The 20,726-nt window shown below is 44.9% G+C and overlaps 2 protein-coding genes across 2 annotated transcripts; one reads left to right on the forward strand and one right to left on the reverse strand.

The window, feature by feature from the left end:
- Positions 1-4,851: 4,851 nt before the first annotated feature.
- LOC5668114 (smad nuclear-interacting protein 1) lies at positions 4,852-6,852 on the reverse strand. The gene is made up of 4 exons (XM_001688967.2): positions 6,556-6,852; positions 6,256-6,480; positions 6,034-6,185; positions 4,852-5,958 (listed from the first exon to the last, which is right to left on the reverse strand). Exons 2-4 carry the CDS (start codon positions 6,357-6,359, stop codon positions 5,063-5,065), a joined length of 1,152 nt encoding a protein of 383 aa, XP_001689019.2. The 5' UTR covers positions 6,360-6,480; positions 6,556-6,852; the 3' UTR covers positions 4,852-5,062.
- A 3,454-nt stretch (positions 6,853-10,306) lies between these two features.
- Positions 10,307-13,252, forward strand: LOC3291664 (uncharacterized). Its single transcript, XM_555310.2, has one exon. It carries the CDS (start codon positions 11,826-11,828, stop codon positions 13,113-13,115), a length of 1,290 nt encoding a protein of 429 aa, XP_555310.2. The 5' UTR covers positions 10,307-11,825; the 3' UTR covers positions 13,116-13,252.
- Positions 13,253-20,726: the final 7,474 nt, after the last annotated feature.

The following is a 20,726-nucleotide window of genomic DNA, read 5'->3' on the forward strand; positions in this document are numbered from 1 at the left end:
AACCGATGAAATAAATCGCTTAAAATTAAATGAAATTTTAATAACATTGTTAAGCAGTTGATAGGAGCAATTTGTTACTGTTTCATGCTTATTTTGTTGGGTGTACCATCTTTTTGCTGGAATTTTCCCTTTGAAAGATGATTGTCTTTGGAATCAAAGCGCAAGCAATTCAGGCTTTTTCCTTTTAACTAAATCAAATATCAAAACATCAACCATCTTAGCATCAAACGAAAACGAGAATTTCTCTACAAGATCGCCGGCATACCTGCAATCATACCTACTCGGGCACAAAAATCCACTCCACAAATTCCTTCAAGCCCCACGCTCGCGATCTAACGCAGTATCGTCGGCGCCTGGACCATCGGAGCGCGTAATAACAACCATCCGCAAAAAACCAGCGCCTCGTGATCATCATCTACCACCTTCTTGCTGGACCTTCGAGTGGAGGAAATTACGTTCTTCCTCCCAGTAATTTAGCACGGCACGAGGTAAAGAGGTAGGACAAAGGCCCTTGTCGCACGTGTCGGAATCGATTATGGGCGGAATATTGTCACGCCATTCTTCGCTTGACTTGCTTTATTGAGTAGCCTGCCAGCCCCGGGGGCTAGTGTTGGATACTTCGTCCTACGTATTTGATTTTGAGCATGTAAAAAGGGATGTTGTCCGTGGTAACACACATGCCAGACAATAGTCCACCGTATACGCCTACTTAGATACGCCAAAAAGCCTCCCCGTTTCCGCTTGCAATCTCTCAAAATAACCGGTAATTATTTGGATCATTTCCTACGCCTCAACAAACAAGTAAATTCGGTGAAATCCGAAGTGTGTGAAAGTGAAGGAACAAAACAGCGCTCTAAACATCGTAAGTAATTCAGTAACTCACTTTGGTGTCTTACTCTCGCGTTGCACAGCAAAAATGGCTTTCTTTTCCTCCTTTTCCACAATTCTAGGCACACACACTTTGAAATAATTGCTCTTTTGATGTTTGAGGCGTGTGCGGGAAGGCGAAAAAGGCGAATAATAAAATTAAACTTAAACACCTCCCCTTAACGCGTAATAGTTTTTAATAATGTTGTTCTGTTGACGATGATGCTTTATGCCGGGAAAGGAGAAATGATGAATTAGGATCTGGCGTAAATGGTGTATGATGAATTATGAAGTGCTTGTTAGGGCGTGAGAGAAGAAAATTCATCCACAAAACTGCACCAAACTACCAAACCAAGCCTACCCAAGAGGTGACTATAATAAGCGAAATTCTTCTTCAGCTTTTAATGGACACACAGAAAGCAGGAAGACACTCTTCATTGGCAATAGACAGGCCCCGAAAGAGCCAACATCGCATTAGCGCGGACATGCTTATAATTAAATACTTTATTTTCATATTTGTTTTACGACACTTTACAACTACTGCTGCTGCTCTTGCTGAGGACCGGAATAGGGATCGTTTAATAATTTCACAAACATTCACTGGGAAGGGTGGTGTTAGTGTCTGTGTGTGAGTGTGTTTGATTGCAGTTGAAAAAGGGATTAAGTGTGGTGTGATGGTCGCTTTTTGATACCCGCTTTTCACCGCATCCCCGGCCTTAATGGCTTATGCTCTCTGCTCACCCCCTTGTTGGCCCTCTCTCTCTCTCTCCTTCTCAAAGTGGTTAATGATTTATGCCGCTTTATTAAATTTCCTAATCGTCGGTAATCCCGTTGACAAATAGTAGTCACAACTGTGCAACTGTACGAGCGGGCGAGAGGGGTGTGAGGAACAGATCACCGGAATTGGTGCGGCAAAAGCAAAAGCCCAAAAAAGGGGGAGGAAAGCCTCATCATAATCAACCACCCGAGTGACTGTGATCTGTGAGCACAATTCGACGGAAGACAACAAAAGGCGTAAGGGGGAGGGGTGTGTGTGTGTTTTTATTGATATTTGTAGCAAATATCACCCGAAGTGGCATTTATTTGGCACCATTATTTGAGATATGGGATATGGAACGTTTGGACTTATTTTAGTTTGTGAACCATACCATATGGATTCAATGATTGCTCTCATTGCTGATGATTGAGGGGGAGGTTTCTTTTTCTTCGGGGTCACGATTTCGTTTGTTAATCTGGTGCTAATCTGCTTCAAATTATTACTACCGTATGGTGGTGTTGTTGAGTGATGGTGCCACGGTTAGAGAGACAGGAAAAGTTGCCATTTTTTGGTTAAAAATAATTCCATACATTCTTCGAATGAACATTGCTCTTTTACAGCAACGGCTAGATCAACACTACTAATCTCTTGACAGACGGGAAAGTAAAACAAAAACCCCATCTTTTCGCTTCATAATATACACCCACCCCTCACCACCTCCGCCTCCGAAAGTGAGGCACAAAAAGTGTACACAAATCTACTGCAGGACTTTACAAGAGTTTTATTTTTCTTCGCCTGCATACACAGAAGAGCACCACTGTTGACTCTGCTTCTTGTTGTGTTGGAAGGCATAGAGTACACATACACAAACACACACACACAGATCTTCCTCGGCGAGGCAAACTTTCAAGAGATCTTAAGATTATGTGCCCGAGAAAAACAACCAATCCCGAATGGCAATGGCAAAGGCATCCAACGGTGTGGGACGGGGAGCTTACGATAAGAGTCAAACAAAACAATGAGAAGAAGAAAAAAAAGAAATACTTTGCACTCGAGAGCTTACCGGGAGGAGCGCATCCTTTTGGGGGGGCCACTGCCACTGCCACGTGCACATACAAAAGGGCGCGCAGAAGCTGTAACGTAATCCGCTCAAAAGTTCAACCGTGGGGGGCGGTGTAACATGTGCAGTAAGGTTAGAGTGGAGTTTGTGATAAATCATAGACTTAAATAATAATTTTCCTATCGTTAAGATGAAAAAGGTTAAAGAAAAACCTCATTTCAGTGTAAAACAGATGCTAGAAGATGCAAAAACAGTGTGAACTGTTGTGTCAATTGCATACTTTTAGGCGTATATACTTGCAAAGACTTTGTACGCGGTGTGTGGCGTGTATTGTATTCGTTTCAAATCCCTTTACGTAACTTGAACTGACCCAAAAAAATCCTCGGGGCCTTTTTCCATCTCCTGGGCCAAGCCAAGCGCATCTCTCCTGCTGACCTGCAGCAAACCTTGCCCACCCAAAAACTTGTCCGATTGAATACTTCCGCAAACATGATTTGTTTACCCGCGCTTTGCTGCCACGAGCCACTTCACAATCGACTTTGGCTATACACATCGATTGTGTTTGGCCCTTTTGGGGAGAGATTTCCCCCTGCCCGGCACATATTCAGGCCAACCAGAAAAGTGGCACATGGTGTCCGGCCGTTGGAAAATAGCTTCCAATAATTTAAAGGTTGTTTTCATCGTTTGCACAGTACTTAGGTAAGAGTTTTAAGAGCTCCCGCTAGGCCTATGGGAAGAGAGGAAAATACACGAGAAGGGGGGGGAGGAGTTCGGTTCCATTGTTGTTCGTTTGTGTATTTTGCGCAACAATTTCACCTTCGCGCATACGCAAACAATGAGGAGGAGATGATTCGAAGCATGATATTATAAAAAGGATAGGAATTGAACACAGATTTGCGTGGAAAAATCCCTACCCTTAAAGTAAAACTACTTTGCTCAAGTTGATGATGTTCGATGATGTTTTGTTTTCGTACAATTTGTCGCCATTTATTCATATCACCCTCCCCTTCTCCGAAAAGAGCAATTTTGAGCGTTATTCTTTGCCATTTTTTTGCTCGGCAACTGTACCCTTAAACACCTGTCTCCTTCTGGAAGCGGTTTTCGCTGTCCTTTTTTGCTCGCTTGTGCTTGAACAGAACAATCCGCGGAAAAAGATCTTTTGTTCTTAAGTGTTGCCCCCAACAAGTATCGCTTAAGCAAATAATACGCCGGCCGAGACTGAATCGGTAGCAATCATCATGCATAATGCACCCACAGTTTGGCCGTGGAGTTTGGCAAACCGACACACACACACGTATATAATTCCGTAGCATCAATTGCAAAATAAATTCCCCGACCCAACCCCATGCTCCTTCTCCCATGTGTTGCTGTGCACTTGACAAGACGCGGGGAAAATAACCGAACCGACTGAACGACGAGTGGTGCATAATTGAAATAACTCAAACGAATCGAGATCTCAAAACTCAACAGCCACGCTGCAGCAGCGGCAGCAGCATCCCGCATCGATCCCGAAATGTGGTCCATTAATGCCTCCTAAACCAACTGTTATACTTTCGCCATGAAGCCTATCTCTCTTACTCTGTCCGTGATGAAGCTGGAAGTGATGAAAATACGCGCACAGACACACGCATAAAGAGGAAAAATAGGAAACCGAGACACTGAAGCGACACCGAAGCTAGTAGCTTTGTGTGTGGTGGGTGCATAAAATAAAAAAGGGAAACATTATTCAAGCGTAGGCAAAGCTTCCGGTGGAACGGTGGTTTCATGCGGTTGGGCACACCAGCACCAGGAGGTCGGTCAGACGCTCTACCTTTTTTGTGCCTTGCTGCTCTCGTTTTTTCCCCCCGTTTTGCACGACACAATCCCTAATCCTGCGGATTCGCCCGTTTGCCTTGTTCCGCTTTGTGTGCCCGTTCTTTCTGTGTGTGTGCGCGTGTTTGTGGGGCGCAAATTTTTCAAGTGCACTTTTTAACTACCGTCATTGTTCGGCCGTTGAAGTGGAGAGAATAACACACACACACAGCAAGGGCAATGTGCTAAGCAGCTCCTGCGGTTGTGTGGTTGTGAGGCAAGCGAAGGAAAGGAAGAAAGAAGGATATGCTGCTCTATAACATTTTATGATTTTTCTTTACGCTTAGTGTGAAAATTAAACATTCCCTGCGAAGCGTGCAGTTTATGCATTTTATTCTGTTTTTACCTCAGTTTCTTTTACAACTTCATGTTACCATAGTTGTGAAGCATTTGTGCTAAACTGAAGAGTATTTTACACAAATCAAAACGTTTCTTTTCCTCCCCTCATTGTCTAAAACAAGTGTCACGTTCGGCACAGCAACACTGATATGCACTGCCGGACAGCAGCAACAAAAAGTAACAAAATATTACTTTTCCTCCTCCTTCACCGACACCCCAGCCGGACGGTCCTTCCCCGCCGGGGACGCATCCAATCCCTCGTCCTCCTCATTATCCTCCTTGCTGTTCTCGTGCAGCAGCACATACTCGCGCGAGCTGAACGCAAACTTGAGCACATCCTTCTCGTGCAGCTCGTAATAGCGTTTTGGGTCAATTTTCTTATTATTCACAAACGTACCGTTCGTGGAGTCAAGGTCTATTATGTACGGCCGGACGCGTTGACTTTTCGTCCCGTCGACCAGCTCGTACGGTACCAGCCGGTACTGCAACACGGCATGCTGCTTCGAGCAGGACGGATGGTCTACGGGCAAATCGCACACCTTTCGATCGCGCCCAATCAGGTAGCAACTCTGCCGGTGAATGTACAGCGTCGGCAGGGCCTGCTCGCCCTTGAACGGGTACAGGCGCCAGCGACGCTTGGGTTTGCGGGCACCGGGCGGTTCCGAATATGCAATAACGACACCATTTACCTTGTTCGTTTCTTCCGTCAGCTTGCCCGACAGACCAAAGTCGGGCTTTTGTTTTTCCACCGGAGGAGCATCCTCATCCTGCTGTTCCTGCTTTACTTTGTCATCTCGTCGCTTGCCCCACTGGTGGTCGTTGCCTTCCCCGTCGCTCTTGTTTTTTTCCTCCTTTATGTTCGCTCTACCCATTTTGGGCCGGTCCCGGCGGTCTTGGTTCGGTGCGGACGGCGGTCTCCTATCGGTGGGCGGTTTGAAGGGGCTGCGGCTACGTCTGCGATAGTTGTCACGTCCACCCTGACTGTCACGGGATCCGCTTGGCTGCGCGTCTCGTCGATACTGTTGTTGGCTGGATCCGGGTCGATCAGACTGCCGGGAGCGATTCTGGTCTTCTCTTCTATCATCTGGATCAAAAATAAATTGTAAAATCTCTCTTCCACAATGACCATATTGTACGGTGGTTGTTTTTACAGCGTTACCTTGATATTTCGAAGTCGTCTGTTCCCGGTCTCTGTTGTTATCCCTGTGATAACTTTTCTTCTCCTCCCATCTGGACCGATCACGGGATGATTTCTCACGACCGGACTCAGCGTAATCGTCGTAGGTGCGTTCCGCGGAATCCGACCGGTGTCTGAGCATAAAACATACAACATTTAACAACACACAAACAAACACATAAACATGCAAGTGGAGCAACTTACTTGTGCTTTGAGCGGTTGCGGTTTTTATGATCCTTGTACGGTAGCTCATCGCTACTGTCGTCATTTGTTTTGGAATAACCGGACGATTTTACTTTCCTGCTCATTGTGAGCTGCTCCTTGTGTGCTTGACCTCACAAATTAGGTTTTTACTTTCCCTTTTGAAAAGCGTCTTTACATTCCCGACCGGAACAACGAATTGGTTGTGTGCAGGGGCGCAACCAAATGCTTCAAATTTTGAGGAAATTGAACGACTTTGTTATTCCAAAACCCCAAAATACATTAAAGATTAAGTAATACAACCTAGCACAGTGTAGAAATGCTACGAAGCGACCGGAGCGAGTTGTTATTCTGCTCTAGGGAAAAGTCTTGTAGCACCAGAATTGTTGTGATTTCGTAGCTAAATTTGGCAATATATTTCCTTCACTTCATTGACGACCACACGGCAGACGCTTTCCCTTTCAGAGCACAGAATTTGCTAAACGAAATTCAACGCAAAACACAGTTAAATAAACCGATTAATTCCTTAAAAAAAGGATACGCAGCATCAGCGGCATTGTTTATGTTATTCTGTTCTGGGCTATTTGACACACGGCTTCAAAGCCATGCGAGCTGTCAAAACTGACAGTTGATTTGCACGGGCGCTGTGACGGCGCTGTATCGAGTAGAAAAACAAGCGCGACACATCAGGCAACTTCAAACAATTAGATTGAGACGTTGCATTAGGATATCCAATATTTATTTCTAGGACAAACCAGAACGAACGCGTAGATATAGATGATACAATAAATCACATATATTTTGCCTACAAACCATTAACAATTGACGAATACAAAATAACAAATGTTTACATGTTTATACAAGAGAATTTAAAAACATATTAAAGTAAGGGATGAACCATTAGTTTGATATCTTGCTGAACGAAATGACTACATTTTTTGCGTTAAACCAAACTCAACCAATCCATCCCTTTTCATGCCGGTAGCTGCTGAAGAGGATCAAAACTTCAAAAAAACTCAACGCTTCTTCTCTTTTCGCTCCACAAACAACACCACAGACGCAAGCCAAATTCCATCCGCAAGGACGACTGCAATGAATGAAAAATCGTTCCTTCCTCTCCACGTACATACGTATTAAACTGGTCTTGGTGCGTTTTCAAGTAGGATAGGATTATCGCTTTTATTCTACCCCACCGACAGTGCAGGGATAACACGCAGAGTGGGTAGGTAACGAGGGTGTGTGTGTGTGTGTGATGTGCCTATTGTAAGGACTTCCCTACCATATCGAGGCTGTGTTCCGGGGAATATAAGCAACAATCAACTGTCGAATCGAGAAAAGAATCAAAAGCCCCATGGTACCGGGCACAGCCGAAATCGAGCGGAACAATTTTGCCTCGCTGGTTTTGGGAAACGTGATGAAAACAGGCCCCGGTACACGGTTGCCGACTGGTGTCATTGTTGCTGCCGATTGTTGTCCAAGTGGGCGATAAGGGTTCGTTCGCGCACCAGGCTGGAAAAGGTAGGGAAAACGTTATGCACCAAACAAAAAAAGGGCCACAAGTCGGTAAGTGTCGTGGGTGAGACTGAGAGCCCAAAAATAAATGAAAACACAAATTTGATACGGTCGCTTTGACACTACGGTTTGTAATGATTGGCTGAAGTGCAAAACAAGCTAACGGTTTTCTTGTTACAAGGTAAGGACAGTGATTTTTTGTTTGGTTGCGTAAGCTTACACGCATCCATTAGCACCGGCGGAGAGGGATAATAAGGATAACGGGGAAGCGGTACGTGGATTAAGATTCGCGGTTGATCTCAAACGCCATCGAAGCGAAAAGATAATACGGTGGATTATAATTCTCTGACAAATGTACTGATAAAAGAAGAAAAAAGGAAGATATACATTTACGTATAAGTTCATGCTTTCCTGTTACTTCGACCATACTTAATAGTAGGCCATACGATCATACAAAATATTAGGCTACGCTCTAGTAATCGTAGTAAACAGACAGACAACTAAATGACAAATGTTCAGTCAATTAATTTAATTCGACAATTCTGATCAATTCAATTATGCTATTTTAATATTACATGATAAAAGTAGATCTTTGGGTCTAATTAATTAGCAGTTAAAATAAATCAGGGTAATGATAATGGTCAAATTTGATTATTATAGAGAAAGACACATAATGCGTCCAAATCTTATTCTCAGATTTAACAAATTCGTATTAACATATGAAATATTGAAAATTGAATTAACTTAAAATATTAAAATATTGAAAATTGAAATAAATTCAAATAGAATTGTTAATTTAGGTTCAATCGTTTGCCATCAATTTCATCCTACATTCACCAATACACCAATACAAATCAATCGCCTCCAGACCGACTCCTTTCACAGTTTAATCATCAAGCTTCCAGAGCACACACTCATCCAGCACACTAAATACGTCCAAACCGACACGGTAGTAGTATTTGACAAAAGCTCTGATAAACCAATAGAGGTCCCTCCTCACTCATTGCACGGTTAGTATATATTGGTTTCGTTTCAACGCTCTAATCTTCATTGTCTCGACCCTTACCATCGATTCGAATAACTTTTTCCGTTCCGAAATTGCATCCCAGCTTGAGCAAATAAGCAGCAGCAGCAGTAGCAAAACCGAGTCTCGCCGGTCCCGAGCGTTAGCATCCCCACTATTAGTTTCTATTCAATTTAGACAAATCCGATAATATCGATTCCCTGCGTTCCGCGGCGGACGCATCAAAAAACCTGCACATCAGCCCATCCCACCGGATCGAGAGGCGCGCAGCAAATCAAACCTAAATTTACCGAATGCGCAACACACAAAGATACGCCTGTATATCCTTTTTCCCCGGAACTGCACCCCCCCATATGCATATGTATTGCTAAATTCGGGTTCCCTTTTTAGAAGAAACTCCAAACCACTGCCGCTAGAGTATCGGTTATTTGTATATTTGTGCACCACACACACGCACACAGTATAGAGGACTGCAGATGGTAAATGGTACGGTACTATCACCGCCAGTTGTGAAGAGTAGTAGAAATTTATTCAAATCAGACACCACTTCCACGCCACTTCTGCCACCAACCCGTTGAGGGCAAAGCGCAGGTTGTGACGCAGGAACGCACCACCACCGTCGATCGGCTGCGTTTGATTGAGTGCGTCCTTCCACGCTGGGCCAACCCTCCCTAAAGGCAACCATCCCGGAATGGCATGCGCTCTAACACGCGGGCTAGCCACCGGAGGGAAGCCAGTGATAAATACAAATCTCCACTCATCGTTTTCCCGCCACAATCGAAACTAAGGGACGTTCGAGTTTTTCGTGCGCAAATCAAATTCAAACCAATGCGAATCATATCGCCACCGTGTATAGACCTTCCTTTATTTGATGATTTTCTAAAACACAGTGCAGGTCCCTGGCACTGCTGTTTTTATTATATATTCCTTGTCTGTCAGCGCTCAAGTGGTGCTCGAACGAATCGTATCGAACCTCTCTCCCGCTGCTTGATGATATTAAGACATTTAGCATCATCGTCTCTAAGCACTAAACGGTACAGAGGAAAAATGGGAAATAAAATAGCATAACGACAACAGCTGAGCATGAACATAAAAGCATTTCAGCCCTTTTTGGGTGGCATATTATTTAAACCCATAGCCGTTTCTTACACACTCAAATAGTTATTTAATTAAGTGCGATTTATAAACGATCCCGTTGCGATAAATTCGATTTGTGACAAACAACCCGACGAAGGCTCTAGCTCTGTTTCCATTTCAAGAGGGGGCGAGATTTAGAAATGATTTAATTCATCTCGCGTTTAACTCGTCATCGAGACCGCGTGCTATTACCTCAAGGGAAAGTGTCCCGCGGACCGCTGCTACTGAACCACCACCACCGGTTTGAAACGCGCGCGCACAGCAGGTTGTCCGAGGAATTAGGCGATTGATGCCCTCTCCTGCCCGAATGTCAAGCTCTTCGCGCGGTCAATACCACGTGGTCCTGATTTTTTTTTTTGTTTTTGACACCCTCTTCTACCCCGCTGAGTGTAGAGAAACCCACCACCACTCGAGTGCCAGTTAGCGAGCTGTCGGGTTTAATTTGTCCTATCGCTCACACGCGTTTCATCTAACCATTCGCTTTCCACCTGCACTGTGTGATACCCTTCTGCTTGGTCGTGTCTGGTGCGGAGCAAAAATTTAATAATAAAATATCCTTCGAAAGGGCAACAGCAAACATCCTTCGGAAAACCACAGTTACCCCGAGAGAGAGTGACAAGAAACACAACAAATCCTTCACGACCAGCTAAAACAGCGCCGAGTGCCGAGTGCCGCCACGTGCCGCGCACCAACCGTTGCGTGAAATGATATGTTTATTTTCACACCCAATATTTCCGGTCTACGTCGGCGACTCCTCAACACCCGGGACGAAATATTGTGGCAATTTACGTCAAATTGGTAGGTTTTGCACAAATAACAAGCACTTGAGCGTTACACACCTGCACACGCACGCCGGTTTTGGAATGGTACCAACAACAAAAAAAGCGATCAAATCAAATATATCCATCCTGTCATCGTGTCGGTGCCGTGAGAATGTACCGTAATATTTCCCTTTTTGGTGTAAATTTGGTTTTGGCGTGCTCTCGTCGCTCGTCGTTTCTCCGATCCCTCGCTGTTTGGGCAAAACATTATCTCAAGCATCGGCACGTGGGCGCACGCAGGGTGCTGAAAGAGGGGGCCGATACGCTACGATTGACTTTGCCACGTGGTGGAAAACACGTTCGCCGAGCGCACTACCGAGACGACGAGATGGTGTGAATGATTTTTATTACATTCCTTACGCCGGGGGTGGTTTCGCACAAAGTCGCCGAAATTACATCTACTAGGCGCCGTGTTTGTACAATGCCCACATGATGATGATGATGATGATGCGCCCAAGAGTGAGCCCATCGAGTGCTGAGACTGAGAATCACGGCACGGAAGGGCGTTGGCGAGCAAACAACACTCGCCGAACATCAAAGCGCTGGGCGAAGGAAAAACTATCAGCAAACAATGGTGCCGCCGTCGCATCGGCGGTGTTTGCTTTTCCGTTTTGGTCGGTGGAAAGCAAAACAGTTAACAAATTAAAATCCCTTTTGCTGGCGGAACAAATCTTGTTTGTTGTGATTTGATTGGAACAAGAACGTTGGTGAAGATTGAGGGAGTGGGCTTACCTTAAGGAATACATTTGTTTGATTTTACGCTATCAGTATGATAGTGCACTGCAGATTGCATAGTACTAGGCGTTTACGGCAATCAAGCTAAAACGCAACCTTCCTTTTGGCACTCATGGCCTACTGATTCTTTCCATACGTTTGTTTCGCACAACAATCAACATCATCAAAGTAAGCAATCCATCGCGCACACAAACACACACACACACGCTTCTGTCAAATTCACTTCCCGGTTCGCGTTCATCTACCGCGCTGCAAAAAAAAAAACCGATTGCAGAACCCATCTGGCCCCCTGGCACCGTTCTCTCCAGTCTGTGTCCAAATTCTAAATCATTGTCCGTCGAAACATGTCATCCCCTGTACGACTCTCGGTAGAAGATTTCGGTACGCTGACGGACGAGCAGGACCATCGTGTGACGGTGCAAAAGTTTACCTGGCAAACGGCGGCCGGACTGAAGCTGTGTGTGCTGAACCTGGACGCGGCCATCATCGAGCTGTGCGCACCGGACCGCAGCTGGAGCAGCAGCGCCAACGTGCTGCTGGCCGCCGACACTCTCGACGAGTACCTGCAGCTCGATCCGACTCTCGCCTGTGCCGCACACTTCGAGCAGGGCTGGCCAATGCTGACGAGGAACGGGCTGCGCCAGAACGCGGCCGGCTGCCGTACGGTCGATCTTAACCGTGTGTGGCACTCGTTCGTGGATGAAACGCGGCTCCATCTAAGCTTGGTGCACAAATCGCCGACGACGCATCATCGCAGCACGTTCGCCACGGTTACCATCTGTGTGGAGGCTTCGAATGTGGTGCGCATCCAGTACCAAACCTGCTGCACCAGTGGCGGACTGTACCGGTTGGCCCATCGGTTGCTGTTCAATCTGGCCGGACATGATGCTGGAGCGGCGGGAGCGTTCGAGCACGTGCTGCAACTGAACGCTGACTCGTACGTCGACGAGAGGCGCAATCTACGAGCGGCAGGCGAACATTTCACCGATCTTCGCATCGCGCAACATCTCGGTCTGAGTCTGTACAAGGCCCGGAACGAGGGGCTGGAAGGAGCGGACGGTGTGCGGGGGATTTACAGTCTCAACAACGCGGCCCAAGATGGGTTTGCCGTGCGGCTGATCCACACCGGTAGTGGTCGTGCGATGGAAATGTACTGCGACTTTCCGTGGATGCATTTTTCCACCCTGGACCATCTGCCAGCGGGAGAGCGAACGATCGTTCCGTTTTACCCGCGCGAAGGTATACGGCGCGTTTCGCTCGTGTTCGATCTGGAAAAGTTGATCCTGTCCATTGTGGATGGGTCGGAAGAGGAAACATCAAGCCAGCAAGAGATACAAGCACTGGAACCATCCGAAAGTGAGGATATTAAAGAAGATCGACAGGAAGTGTCGACTTATGCCCCTGGACGGTTTGTCAAAAACGATGGCTTTCTAATACATCCGCTAGCCTGTCCTTTCCGGGCAAAGGCACAGGAAAACATCGGTACCGATGCAGGAGACATCCAACCATCTCCATCACCACCGAACCCCTGTCCCGCCCAAGCACCCGTGCCCTTTATCGGGCATGTAACGCTCAAGTTCGGTATCTGCAAACCGCTCTCGCCCGAACCCACTGAGCCACCATCGGTCCACTAATTGCTTCAATCGAAATGAGTAGAAACTAAATAGCACCAGTAATCCAGGGGAATCGGTGAGTTGAACGGAAATTTCAAATTACTTTCCAAAGTAACCCGCGCTCGAGGTGAATAAATAACGAAACATCGAACTCTCATCGGGGCGGGAACTGAATTTGATTGCTGTCGGAATGGCACAATCGATAGGGATTGTGCCGATTTCCATTAATGCAAGACGTGCGGCCCGAGAATCTATCATCATTCCGGGATGGGCGATACGAGCTCTCGATGTGTACCAAGCTTCTCGTTTAACAGTGCGCGATGTAAGTGTTGGTGCATGCAAGCGTTATTAATAAAATTTACAAAACACTCAAAATTTAAAGCAAAACATACAAAGGTCCGATTTGTATTCATTATTACAATTGCTTCATATTTTCTTTTACAAATTGCAGCATTATTCAGATTTTGTAATGCAGATTGCATACCTGACGGCGCATATGCACTATACGCCTTAAGGTATGCAATTAGATTATGCCAAAGAGCCTTAATAATACATTATTTGCCTATTTAGTATGTATTCTGTTCAGTAACTTCCGGAAATCCTTTCCCCCACACAGTACTGTAAACCTCAGCATGTTCCAGAAGCTTGCTCGAAATGCTTTTGCCGATTGATCCGTACACAGCGCTCAAATCGGCGAATCATAGTCGCAATATGCTGTGGCTTCTGTTAATATTGATGTTGTTTGTATCAACAGTAATAGAAGCTGGCAGCTCGAAACTTGAATCGAGTTGCTACTTCCGCAGCTTCCGCCCGCAACATCCGCCGTACCGCACCACCCGGAGAGTTCGGTATACTAACACCCGCCGGGCGTAATATAAAGTTCGATTCGATTTGTGTGCCAATACACCAACACACAATGCCTCTCTCTCTCTCTCTCTCTCTCTGTGTCTCTCCCTGCCTACCCTTTTCGGTGTGTTTGAGGAATGAAAATGCCCGGATTAGAATCGGAATCGAATTCCGGCACAAACCGAAGCTCTAACCGTTCATCGAAGCGACCGGATCCACCACGTCCATCGTCCTTCCGGCGAGTCTCACCCTCTCTCTCTCTCTCTCTGTCTGGTACTATTACTGTGAGATATATAGTTGGGCACTGTTGGTACCAAACAGTACTCGGAAGGAATCGCTTTTGCATATCCTTTGCGTCCATTTTGAAGTACCTATCACCCCATCTCCAGCCGCTCGTCATGGAAGCCGATCACGCGAAAATTTTCCAATATCGCCATCGATGAATCGCAATCGGACCGTACACCCGAGTGTCAGTTGGTTTTGCTTGGAAAACCAATAACTTGTTTGTTCGCGTCGCGGTGCGGTGAAGAAGACGGAGCGGATTGTGAGCCAGATGGAACTTTTGCAATCGTTACCAACCGTTAGAGGAGACTCGTTTTTTTTCTTCTATTCCCTGAAAAGCAATGCGCCGCGTCGCACCGCACCGTAAACGGTTCCCAAGCGTTCGCGTTGTTGCGAATACCAGCGCACCGCATCGCTTGCGGTTCGGATTTGGTTACGCATCACGAACACATTCCGCCGCGCTTTCAGGTGTTTGGATAGAAAGCGCACGGAATTTATTAACTCTCGGAAAGCTGCCTCGCAGGCGAAGTAATTGCGAAACGTGACGTAAGGGGATGGTTGAACGATGGTAAATGGAGTGTAAAATATAAAAAAGTGTATGCGATTCAACATCAATTTATGGTGTAAAAGTTCCGTAAAGCACACGAATCGATGTATTCAATATAAGAGAGCAAATTTGACAAACGGATTGCATACATCCAAGCGCTACAGCTTCAATAACACAGTTAACGCCTATAGCTATGCAATCTGCCTGGCAAATTGTCTATATTTACCATTTAGATACCTCTCTCGACCCTTTTTAGTTCCAAAAACCGTGTAAAATTAATAAAACCTCTAAAAATAAATAAAATAAATAGATTCCCAGTAAAAAATTACACCATAAAGCGGATAGTGTAAAACAACACAGATTCCCAAAGAGCGCACAAATTATCCGCATCCCTCTCTCTCCCTGGACAACCACTACTACACACTGTGCACACAAATGCATGCAATGGTGTAAATGTGTTTTAAATATGTAAACTCTGTAAATTCGTTTATCGTGTCGATAAACAGTTTTGCTTGTCACTGTCATCACCACTGACGTCGCTGCTGCCTTCAATCCTGTCCCTGATATGCCGCCCCAGTGCTTTGCAGAATTGCTGATGCGGATGCATTCGGATGTGCAAACGCGGGTATGAACAGCTGCAATCATTCTCAGAACCTGTCGGCGCCGAGTGGGAGAATGTCAACTATCGCAACAAAAAAGTACTGTTTTTCCTCATAGTACCAAAGCAAAGCATCTGGTCGATGAAAATTCAGGCACAGATGACCTTTCAATGGCAGTAAAGTTTATCAAACAATTGTCAAGTATAGTCGGCAAGGTTTCACACACTTTTGAGTGAGTTTGCGCCAATTGTGAGACGATTGTAATGTTTAAATTTCGCGTTTGCTTTTCAAATTCCATTAACCAGCCAATAGGTATGATTTTAATGCCATCATGACCTTAAAATGAGACCATTTTGAAAGCCATCTATCTGTGCCCTATTTGTCTCGTTTCTTTTCTCTTTTATTTGCAACGCAAATGGAAGATCTTGCTTAGTTAGCAACTCGTTTTGTTTGCTTCTCTTCTTCAGTGAAGTCACGAGCGTCGTCCCAAAACTTCGGGCCCAATCGAGCTTTAATTTACAGTATAACACAACAAACTCTCATAATCAACTCATCATCATCACATACAAACTCATCTCAATCGAAGAGTTATACTTCCATTTCGCTCCCTTTTTGCCCTTTTGTTACTGTACTGTTAGCCAATAAAAGTTGATCCGATTCCCGGGGATGACGCGCACGCCCAACAGCCAACAACGAACTACTACTACTATTTGCAGAAAGGATCGGATCAACATCAACATCATCATCATCTTTGCCTCGAGTGGTTTCACCACCGTTCCGATTCAGAAACGTCCATGGGAATTGAAATTGCTCCGTCCCATGGAGTGTGTGTGTTTGCGTGCGTTCTCAAGCACAAGCAAATAGCCTCAAGATATTATGTGACAAAATCATAATCCGTGCACTGAATCATATTGTTCTGTAGGCTTCCGAGAGAAAGAGGGAGAGAGAAACGTTCGAAGGGTGTGGAACAAAAGAGTGGAGGGAGGGGGAAAGCAACATTCCAAACGCCAGCCAGCGATGTCCTTTTATCGTCTTACAATGTTTTGTTATTTACCGTGCATACACAGCCCGGGGCAGCGATCAAGGCCTCTCAGGTTCGCAACTCGTTCGCGGTGTAGCGGTCAGGGACCTTTAGCGGACCCTTTTTTTTAAAGCGGAGTAGGGGTGGGGGGGGGGTTGCTGAGTTTGCATTGGACTCATGTACAATTGGTAACTATTTTATTGATCGTGGCGATGCGAGAATGTTTGCATGTTGCTACATTTGTCCCTCTGGGGGAAGGGCACATAAAGGGAATCAAACATAATTACCGTGTAAAGCCCTTTCATGTTGTGATTGAAGTATCTCGTTTTTTGAGTTTGCTAACAACATAATAAGATTGAGTGTTTTCAACAGGGAGCAAAGCAGCAAGTAATGCCTGTTTCTATTGTTTTTACGCTCGACCGTACGCTGTGTTTAATCATCCAAGCAACAGCAACAATCAATCCTGTCTAAATTCCGTCGTTCGAGTACCAATCGTTCGTAGACCATTTTTGTTATTTTCCTACATTTCCACGACCTTCAAAGCGACTCATCTACTACACCAGCCACCCCAAACTTTCTTGTTTAGGGTAAAGCACGCTTTTTCTTCTTCTACCTTTCGTACATGCCACCAAAACCAGGGACGAAACAAAGGACATCCTTCAAGCGAGAAACACTTGGTCTCCATAGCAACCAAGTACACCAAGGGCAGTGCGAAGATTTATCCCTCTTTTAGAGGAGGCCCCAGCGACAACAAAAGGACGTTTGTGTCGGATATAGCCCCTAAACCCCCCCCACCCCCACCCCCCCCCCCCCCCCACCTACATTGCTGCCATTTTGGTATTGAACAATTACACAACACATTCCTCCTTTCATCCTTTTCCATACTGACGGGCGTGGACGCTCAATTGAGTTGATTCTTCATAACAATTCAATCATGTCCGACTTGACTTTCGGCAGGTGTAGGTTGGGCTGACTCTCACCTTCAATGCTCTGCGCCATCCCGAGGACCAAACTGTCCCCCCTCCCCAGGAAAACTAATGAATGATGCTCAAGACATACACACCAAGTAGGCGCGTGCTTTTATTGGTTACGGAATCTCAGCGTTTCGGGAAACGGTGAACATACCCCCCCCCCCCACCATCACTGTCCGACGAGCTAACATTGTTTATTGCCATTTTACTTGTCCGAGGCTAAGATTAAGTGGTGTGCGCATGTTTCTTCTTTTTTATACAGGACACAATGGATAACAATGGAAGGATTTTTGTGTGAAGGAAATAAGGCCACCCTGTCGCACAGCAAAAAAGTGAAGCAGAAAAGTGTTTCGTGAGAGTCAAAAATGTCTTTAGACTTTATTGAATATGTGATGCGCTTTAATGTTGATGCAGTATGGGAACTTGCAGTCCTAAAATCCGTTTAAAATATTTTTTTTCATTACTCAGTGTCTTGGTGTGTCGTCTTACTACAATTAAGCTTGTTTTGTCCTTCCTGGTCAAGTCAAACCTAATCACGAGAAGCCTATTCATATTGCAGATAATTGCCGGATATGTGGTTGATTTAAACAATGTTCTTCCCATGACACATACGATTTGAAGACAACAATAACAATTGCTAACAGAAATTAATCATAAATAACTTCTTCTTCTTCTTCTTTGGCTCAACAACCGTTGTTGATCAAGGCCTGCCCTGCCTGTACTAATGGGGCTTGGCTTTCAGTGACTTACTGATTTTCCATAACAGAATAGTCATTCCTACAGAATGGTGGCTCTGTCCATTCGGGGATTGAACCCATGACGGGCATGTTGTTAAGACGGGCGGGTTTACGACTGTACCACAGGACCGTATGAAACAGTCAGAAATAACTGTATGTAATATTGTAGCTATTATTGAAAACTTCAAAGAAGTAAGGACTCTTTGGAGAAGACTTGGAGAAGATCCTCTTATTGTTGAACTTGGATATGATATATGATACGATGATATAACATTACTGTCGTTGCCACCTTATGTTGGTTCTAAGGCATCAATTTTTTACTCTAACGCACCTATGTTTGTCTGTAAGTCATCAATTTTTGATTCTTGTAGGAATCATGATAATTTTACAAGGTATTTGAGCAGATTTTTGGCAATTACATTTATAAATCACATACGCAATACAAAAACCGTGTATTTTGATTGTTTTTTGAGGAAAAAAAAATGAAACGTTATAAATTCTAAAGCCTTTGTTTACACCTGAAAATACACGCAAATTATTGTTTTCATTCCATTACATTGCATTCAAAATTGGCGTAACAATTGTTATATTTTAAATTCTATCAATGAAATTATTCACTGCTCAATTTAATTTCAATAATTGTAGAAGCGTTTCTACAAAGTTTCAGAAAGCGATTGACTCACCGTCAAAAATTGATGCCTTAGAGACAAAAATAGGTGAGATAGAGTCAAAATTTAGCGGCAACAACTGTATATACTTTATAGTACATTTTGATTAATTATTATTGAATATCCATTAAAATAAAATGCCTTTTTTGTTATATGTTCTGTATCTCGATGTGGGATAAAAACGTCGGGATGTTACATACATAGGCAATGCCGTCGGCAATAATTGTTTATGCCGAAGCTGTTTCCCAAGAATCTTTTCCCGCAGATGTATTCCATGTAAGCCATGTAAGATTGTTTGTCATGTCATGTTATGTTACATCTCTATTAGCTAAACATGAAAAATTCCCCTTAAAAAACCTTTCAAAAGCACTATGCGCTTTACAGGTCAGATTCAGTTGCTAGTAATCTAATTTCGCATTTGTAATACTTCACAAGAAGCATGAACGAAATAGTTACTTCTAAACACCTTTACACATCCTGTGAAAGTTCAACTAGCCATTCTCAACATCACACCAACAGAAGCTCCCCCCCAACACAGACACAAAACTAGCACACTCGTCGCTGCGTCACGATGGCCAACGATGGTTCCTTCCCAGTCCGACCCCCCAACCAGCAGAGAGAGCTTGTGTTTTTCATTTTCAGCTTCCAGCATACAAATTATCACATGTCGTCAAATTGAATTACTTCCATCCCCCCCCCCCCCCCTACCCCCGCAAACCACCCACCACCACCACTCTTGACGATGCCAATTCCTCTCCACTCTCGGCTCGACAGTAGCGCAAGATTGTTCTTTCATCGTCCGTGAAACAGCGACGGTCCAAAGAGGGCCGTCAGAGTGGCTTCTTACATCCTTTTCCTATCAACTCAACAACAGGAAAAACATACGGCGGAAAGGAATTGGGGGGAGGGGGGAGGAGCGGGAGCCTTGCGCAAGGACACACAAGAAGGCAGAAACCGCTATCCCCGTTTGTATACGGGGGACACCATGTTTTGTAGAGACTTCGAAATCTAACGCTCCCCCCGCGTGTAATAAGCCATGCGTATGGAGAATGGAGCGCGGAAAAGGGATCCTTTAAGCTCCTACACCACACACACACACACGTACACACTTATATCCAAAAGGAGGAAAATGTACACAAGCAAGGCTGACACTAAGGATGGTTATATACTTTCAAGCGACATCGAGTCATCTCTTTCACACCATCACAAGCATGGCTTGCTCTCTCTTTCCATTGGAAAAATCCTTCGCTAGGACACACCCATATCGGTAAAGCTACACAACACGCACACACACTCCTTTACTGTAACGCTTATACACACACTACCAACACACACACACCCTCACACACAGAGCCCGTATGTATATCGCTCTCACTTTCATCCGTACGGTGTGCGTGGCGTGGTTTTGCTAAAATAAATGTTTTACTTGCAAAGGAACACAGTTTGTACAACTTTTTTCTTCCTTCCTTTGGCTTTAGCGGCCCAAATAGGGATGGGGTGGCGGTGGTGGAAAGGAAGCAAATGGGAGCTATGGCGCCAGTTGCTAGTAAAAATTACTTTCTTGCTTACCCGCTTTGCTCCGTGTGTGTTGGGCGAAAGAAAGATCTCTCTGTGCCTTTTTCGAGACGTATTTTTTGAAGATAGTGACGATAGTGAACAGGATTTTTAAATTTAAAAAATAAAATACCAAATAAAAGTTGACTTGCTGAAGATGTACCACAGTAGGACGAAGAGGGGCTACAGGTGCTGCAGGAAAAAGGACACACACTTAACACACAGAAGAAAACTGATTATTTTATCGCACCCAAACTAGCCTCAGCTGCTGACGCAAAACCGTACATTAGAGAGTTGAATTCTCCTTTCCTTCACCGATAGCGCCAGGCTCGCGCGCGGGGTTTTTACTACCCACGGCCATTTTCCACGAAATACACGCTCATAGACGACGTGTGTGTGTGCGTGAG

This window comes from Anopheles gambiae, chromosome 3 (genome assembly GCF_943734735.2).
Source record: "Anopheles gambiae chromosome 3, idAnoGambNW_F1_1, whole genome shotgun sequence".
In the NCBI taxonomy this organism is placed as follows: Eukaryota; Metazoa; Arthropoda; class Insecta; order Diptera; family Culicidae; genus Anopheles; species Anopheles gambiae.

Bases quoted from the DNA above. Each gene is read 5' to 3' on its own strand.
- LOC5668114 (XM_001688967.2), bottom strand. From the start codon at position 6,359: ATGAGCAGGAAAGTAAAATCGTCCGGTTATTCCAAAACAAATGACGAC. The intron at 6,186-6,255 runs GTAAGTTGCTCC...TTTTATGCTCAG, and splicing joins CGCAACCGCTCAAAGCACAA to ACACCGGTCGGATTCCGCGG. The intron at 5,959-6,033 runs GTAACGCTGTAA...TTTTTGATCCAG, and splicing joins GACGACTTCGAAATATCAAG to ATGATAGAAGAGAAGACCAG.
- LOC3291664 (XM_555310.2), top strand. From the start codon at position 11,826: ATGTCATCCCCTGTACGACTCTCGGTAGAAGATTTCGGTACGCTGACG.